A 7,179-nucleotide genomic window follows, 5' to 3' on the forward strand; every position below is an offset into this window, starting at 1 on the left:
ATCAGATGCTGCTAGAGACCACGGGAGGGTATTCCTTCATAAATTGCTCAGATCACTGCTTAACATTCTCCGATGTAGCTCCTCGTGGTCTACGTCCTGGAGAAAGAAGGACCTGGCTAATCTTGCAGAAAGATGTGGAGGGTTACTTCCTCCACCCAACTGGGTTTGAAATACTGATAAATCACCAGGATCTGGATCCAGAAATGTGGACAGTGGAGAAGGTCTGGTACAACAACGTGTACTTTGACAGTGTTGCCGAGCTGGTAGTGAAGTATGGTTCAGGTGCTGTGGAGAAGATCAAAGCAACCCAAGCCACTGAGAACATCTACTCCACCTATATCCCCCGAGGTCACTTCGACACGCCGTCGAATATCCATGGGCCAAAGCTTGTGGAACCTCAGGGGCCTCGCTATCGCACTGACCAAAACTTTGTGGAGTATGCTGGATGGTCCTTCGCCTACGGAGTCCGCTCATCAAGTGGAATTCAAGTTTTTGACCTCCGCTACAACGGAGAAAGGATTGCTTATGAGATCAGCCTTCAGGAGGCTATTGCCATTTATGCCGGTGATACTCCTGCTGCCATGCAGACTAAGTACATCGATTCCGGCTGGGCGATGGGAGTCTCAACTCATGAGCTGGCACCAGGAATCGATTGCCCAGAGATCGCCACCTTTATCGATCTTTACCACTACTATGACACGGATAAACCTAAACGCTACAGAAATGCGCTCTGTATTTTTGAGATGACCACAGCCATCCCTCTGAGGAGGCATTTCAACTCCAACTTTAAGGGAGGATACAACTTCTACGGAGGTCTGGACAACACCGTGCTGGTGCTGCGGACAACCTCAACGGTTTACAACTACGACTACATCTGGGACTTCCTTTTCTACCAGAATGGAGTCATGGAAGTAAAGATGAGCGCCACTGGATACATTCACTCCACTTTTTTTACAAGCAACGGTCTTCAGTACGGTACAAAGGTTTATGAAAATGGTCTAGGAAACCTGCACACACACCTGATCCATTACAAAGTGGACCTGGATATCGCTGGTGGGTAATATTTATGCTTCAAAACGGCACATGCTAGGTGGATATAAGCTAAAATATTAGAGAAAGAAAGAAAGAAAGTTATTCATTAACACCAGTCCAAACAAAGACACCCTTTACCCTGTCATAAACGGTTCTGACCTAAATTCGACTCTCTATGGTGGTTGTTAACAACCTTAAAGCTCTTCCTCTTCTCGCAGGACAAAAGAACAGCTTTGAGACGGTGGATGTGAAGTTCGTCAACTTCACCAATCCATGGAGCCCAGCGGATTACATTGTCCAGTCAAAGCTTCACAGAACCGAACATAAGACGGAGCGATCTGCTGCCTTCCACTTTGGCAGGAAGTTGCCACGCCATGTGCTCTTTAACAACCCCAGCAAAAGAAACAAATGGGGGCATCAGAGAAGCTACCGCATCCAGTACAACTCGCATGCTAACATTGTCCTGCCAAAGCGCTGCAAAGAGGAAAACGGCATCAGTTGGTCACGGTATTAAAATATTGCTAACGAGATACGATATTTCAGAGGCTAGCCTTTTGGTAATACCCGTCCTGATCAGTCTGTCACCTCTGTGATTGTTATCAGACCACACCTGATAAATCAGAGTATGTCCACTTGGTTTAAGTTACGCTCGTCACATAGCGCTCACAAACGTGTTTGTGGCAGATATCCTCTGGCCGTGAGCCTCCACAAGGACAACGAAGCCACCAGCAGCAGCCTCTATGCTCAGGGGAACCCCTGGGAGCCGCTCGTCTCCTTTGAGGACTTCATCCGTGACAATGAGAGCATCGTCAACCAGGTACGTCTCGACACCTTCTATACAGTGACCGAGACACGAAATGGGCCCGTGGTAGTGGAGCAGAGATGACACGTGTACTGGTCATACTGGGAAGGGGATCCGGGGGGGGTCCATTCAACGGCTATACCACTTGGACCTGTTGGACTCTGGATATAAAATATTCAGTCATGCTCCAATTAACAGCAATGTTTTGTCACATTGAGCATCAAACATGTTCAGAACAGTGGTGTGGGTTTTTTAAAGTCACTTTTTAGGATAATTTACTGGAAAGGTATTAAATAGTTAAATGTGAAATATTAAACGTCTAAATTGAAAATCGAAACATCACGGGTGAAACTAAATATTGAGGTCATTTCCACTGCCAGGAACAGGAAGTACCACCCTCAAGTTAAGCCCAGCCTGTGCTGTGCTTCCACACTCACCTGACAAATGAAATGCAACATATCGGAAACGACATTTCTTCAGCTGTGAAACATTTGCAGTGTGAAAATGTTCCCGTGACCTTTGTAGGACCTGGTGGCCTGGGTGACTGTGGGCTTCCTGCACGTGCCTCACGCTGAAGACATCCCCAACACAGCAACGCCTGGAAACTCCGTGGGCTTCTTCTTAAGACCTTTTAACTTTTTCGATGAAGACCCATCCGTGGCTTCCAGAAGCACGGTGATTGTGCGGCAGGACAAAGACGGCACGCCCAGAGTCCAGAGGTGGACGCCTGAGGTCGTAGGTCACTGTGTGACATCCAAACCTTTTTCCTATGATGGCAGATATGGAGATGTGTAGAGGATCTGAAGTGATCATTTGCTCACATTAGCATGCAATGATCTAATGCTGATTTATTACATGAAGTACCTTCAGAAATGTGCGTCAAGACTGCTCAAATGTTCAGAATGAAGTTAAATGTGCTCTCCAAATTGTGAGACTTCTTTTTTCTTTTTTTTGTCATTCCATCAAATGAAAAGGAACTTTATTATGGAATGGTGTAACGGTGGCAGGCCGAGGGCCACCGGGAGCCCTCGTATGTTTGTGTTTCCATGGCTGAGGGTTGGAAGCAGCGAGCATCCAGGATGCAGGATGCTGCGCGTCCGCCCGCTGAGCTCTGCCGCCGGCTGTGGGAAACCTTTGACTGAGGAGACAACGGGTTTTGTAGAGCAAACACTGGGACAGCAGCTCCTTCCAACCAAATAGTCCATGACAGCAGCTCCAGCGTAGCCCATGGCAACGCAACCTTCCATGTAGCATGACGCACAGAACAACAATAGCAAACGTTGCTGCTCAGCCAAAAACCTTTAAAAATGCTCTTTTCAGTCAGGATTGACAAAAAATGACGACCCAGTATTACAGGCGTCCGATGATGCACAGTGACCACATCTGGAACGACAACGGGCCAAAAAGGTTAAAGATGAGAAACTGAGAGGAACTGTTGTCAAAATAGCTTTTATGAGTGTGTGCTGATGTTTTACAGCTAGCACGGCAACACAATATGCACGGATGAGTGAAGGAACTGTGATACAAAACACGGAAAATTGGGTATTGAGTCGCTCACATTCCGGTGGTCGTTGCCATGGCGACGATGGTTTTGCTGTCACAATGAACAAACAACAGGAATGCAGTAAACAGAGGATGTGACATTCTTTGGGACCTGGCGCGTAGACGTTTCTAGAAAGTTCCTGACAACCTGAAAGTTTCCTTGACCAGTTTAGTCGAGTGGTTTTGAATGTCATGTGAACGATATTTTCTCTGGGATTCTCTGATTTTGCTGGGATTCTCTGATTTTGCACTGATTTATCTGATTTCTCTGGGATTCTCTGATTTCTCTGGGATTCTCTGATTTCGCTCTGATTTCTCTGGGATTCTCTGATTTTGCACTGATTTCTCTGATTTCACTTTGATTTCGCTGATTTCTCTGTGATGGTTTGTGTAGCAACAGCTTCTTTGTACTTTGTAAAGCAGTCATATTAAAGGAGCTTGTCCACTGTAAAGGTCAACTGGAGTCTCTCCACATCTCGGCTGAGGTTTCATGTCGCTCAATCACACCAACAAACTGAAGCAAAGTTCGAGAACTCTCCTGAACTGCCTTCACAATGAAACTAGCATGTTGCTGCAGGATCTTCTAAGGTCAAGCTTCATCAGCCTGTGGGCATTTTCAGGGCAGTTGTGGGGTTTTGCTTCTTCCACTCCTTCATCATCAGGTTAACAACGCCATCCTTACACCTTTACATGCACGTGTGCACGTGTGAGGTAAACAGTGCACAGCCTGGATGTCAGCAAGATTTAGATTCAGTTGTAGTGATTTTAATTTTCCTGACCAATCTCATAAATGACCAAGCTACCAACCTTTTCTAACTATCACCTAGTCCCGACCCACAGATCAGAGATAGTGAGTCCAAGACCTTCTGGAGGTCTCAGAGTGGCCGTCTGCTGCCCTAACCCTGAGCCTAGCCGCCCCTTAAGTCCCTCAGGCCTGCTGAGCTTCCTGCTCTGGCTGCAACACTCCTCCATTGTTCTCGGTCCCACCAGCCTGGGGACAACCGAGAGCTGACCGGATTATTTCTGTAGCCCAGTTTTCTATGACTCTTCAGGTGTCCTCGCCGTGTCACCAGAGGATTAGAAGCACAAGGTCATTATATACCGGCTGCACAGCCACACCTGAGATGGAGGCTGGAGCATCTTCATGATTACCTGTAACAGCTCAGGCCGCGCCGGCCTGGGGGAACCGGGCTGCCTTCCTTAACTAACCTTACCTAATGTCTCCAGAGAATGTTGGTTTAAGAACCTCGTCTGCTTCTATCGGAGCCAGACGGCTGTGGCTCCGTGGGGGCCGGGGCCAGGGCCGGGGCCAGGGCCAGGGCCAGGCCAGGGCCAGGGCCAGGGCCAGGGCCAGGGCCAGGGCCAGGGCCAGGGCCGGGGCCGGGGCCAGGGCCGGGGCCAGGGCCAGGCCGGGGCCGGGGTCAGGTGGTAAAATGCTGATGAGCCACCAAGTTGGAAATATTAAATACCTCACTAAAAATCAGCCCAACTGGATTTAAAGTAGCAACCGGAGTTAAAACCGGATAGTAGGATAGTCCAGAAGCAGCGCTGGAGAAATTCATAAGATTCTAATTAGACTAAAGTCATTAAAAATAGCCCCTCTGTGGAAGCCTCTCTCTCCCTTACAGGAGAGGTCTCTTCACCGCCTGCTACCGGCTTATTATTACTAGTACTATCATTATTATTATTATTATTATTATTACTATTATTATTATTATTATTATTATTACCCCGGCCCCGACCCCGGCCCCGACCCCGGCCCCGACCCCGACCCCGACCCCAGCCCCAACCCCGACCCCGGCCCCGACCCCGACCCCGGCCCCGACCCTGACCCCGACCCCGACCCCGGCCCCGACCCCGACCCTGACCCTGGCCCTGACCCATCCAGCAGGGTTCCATCAAATCAGAACGCAGCTTGGTGTCCCTCAGGAAGAACGGGAGCCTCCACGTGTGATTGGGCGACTGAGTGACGCGAGTCCCTGCTCACATGCTGGAGATGCCATTCCTTCGTGTCCACATCTCAGAATAGCTTCTAACCCACCAGCGCTAAGACCCCATCAAACAGAGGCCCAGGGCATCTGATCCCTGAGATCCCAGGTTTAACGAGGCGTTCAGAGCAAACGACCCAGAGAAAGTAATCAGCCCGTATTCCTCTTGATGACCGTCCATTCCTTGAGCTGCTTCCAGGGGTCATGAAAGAACTGTGGTGGTGTGAAGATCCACAGGCTGCTGCAGCCGGGCCAACGGCTGCAGAGGGCAACTCAAGGTCAGGCTGGTTGGAAGTCAGTTAAATCCACCTTCAGCTTCCTCCTTCAGCGACGCTAAAAGTGCATCAACAGCATCAAACACTGTCCAGGGCAGGAATGGAGAACCCAGAAAAAGGGGCCGGATTGTCAAAATGCTCGTAGCAAAGGGGAAATAGGACATTTTTAGCCTGTTTAGAAAACATTTGAGTGGCTCTTCGTCTTTGCAAGTCGTGTATTTTGGTTTCTTTGCCCGTCCAGTCTGAGAACATCTGCAGGGAGGACAGAAGGAACCCGAACCGGGAAAACAAAGGCTAAACTGCAAAGATCTAAGCATGAAGAGTTTAGGAAGCTTCAACAAGCATTCTTCAAAATAAGTTGATTTGAAAACGCGTAACATTCATTCCCAGATCAACAGCGACCTCTTGTGGCTGACCTGCCAATTGCGTTTGAAACGTCTCATATCCATGTTGAAAAATCAACTTTTGCCTCTGCCATATGTTCATTTCTCTATTTTTCATTTCTCTTTATCTCTACATTTTATGACCAACCTGCCTTTATTTTCAAAAAACATCAGAACTAAGCTCGTATTATTTCTACATGAAATATTTCACAGCCTGGATTCTGCTCTGTGACCTGGGCTTGTGAGGCGTTTGTGTGTCCCTCCCTGAGGCGTTTGTGTGTCCCTCCCTGAGGCGTTTGTGTGTCCGTCCCTGAGGCGTTTGTGTGTCCCCCCTGAGGCGTTTGTGTGTCCCTCCTGAGGCGTTTGTGTGTCCGTCCCTGAGGCGTTTGTGTGTCCGTCCCTGAGGCGTTTGTGTGTCCGTCCCTGAGGCGTTTGTGTGTCCGTCCCTGAGGCGTTTGTGTGTCCCTCCTGAGGCGTTTGTGTGTCCCTCCCTGAGGCGTTTGTGTGTCCGTCCCTGAGGCGTTTGTGTGTCCCTCCCTGAGGCGTTTGTGTGTCCCTCCCTGAGGCGTTTGTGTGTCCGTCCCTGAGGCGTTTGTGTGTCCCTCCCTGAGGCGTTTGTGTGTCCCTCCCTGAGGCGTTTGTGTGTCCGTCCCTGAGGCGTTTGTGTGTCCGTCTCTGAGGCGTTTGTGTGTCCGTCCCTGAGGCGTTTGTGTGTCCGTCCCTGAGGCGTTTGTGTGTCCGTCCCTGAGGCGTTTGTGTGTCCGTCCCTGAGGCGTTTGTGTGTCCCTCCCTGAGGCGTTTGTGTGTCCGTCCCTGAGGCGTTTGTGTGTCCGTCCCTGAGGCGTTTGTGTGTCCCTCCCTGAGGCGTTTGTGTGTCCGTCCCTGAGGCGTTTGTGTGTCCGTCCCTGAGGCGTTTGTGTGTCCGTCCCTGAGGCGTTTGTGTGTCCGTCCCTGAGGAACGTGCAGCCCGTCAGGATCTGGTTTCCAACAAAAACAACTTTAATTGTTCTGCTGATGACCACTTCTAAATTTAAAAGTCATTGGAGGAGGATTACCTCCAAAATGTCAAACCTTTCACCGATAACATTGTTCACCCCAAAAACCAAATAACAAATGGAATAAATAGAACAAGAATACAGGTCGATAAACAGAGACGA

The 7,179-nt window shown here is 49.4% G+C and overlaps 1 protein-coding gene across 4 annotated transcripts in view; it reads left to right on the forward strand.

Moving 5' to 3' along the window:
* The window catches only part of aoc1 (amine oxidase copper containing 1), an 8,230-nt gene extending 5,470 nt beyond the window's left edge, over positions 1 to 2,760 (forward strand). For all 4 annotated transcript variants that reach the window (XM_057013154.1, XM_057013152.1, XM_057013153.1 and 1 more), the window contains 4 exons: positions 1 to 1,053; positions 1,251 to 1,539; positions 1,717 to 1,849; positions 2,360 to 2,760. The exon at positions 1 to 1,053 is cut by the window's left edge. In XM_057013154.1, the coding sequence (XP_056869134.1) occupies positions 1 to 1,053; positions 1,251 to 1,539; positions 1,717 to 1,849; positions 2,360 to 2,629 (1,745 nt within the window). In that variant the 3' untranslated portion in view covers positions 2,630 to 2,760. The remainder of the gene's footprint in view (positions 1,054 to 1,250; positions 1,540 to 1,716; positions 1,850 to 2,359) is intronic.
* Positions 2,761 to 7,179: the final 4,419 nt, after the last annotated feature.

Source organism: Takifugu flavidus, chromosome 17 (genome assembly GCF_003711565.1).
Source record: "Takifugu flavidus isolate HTHZ2018 chromosome 17, ASM371156v2, whole genome shotgun sequence".
Lineage (NCBI taxonomy): Eukaryota > Metazoa > Chordata > Actinopteri > Tetraodontiformes > Tetraodontidae > Takifugu > Takifugu flavidus.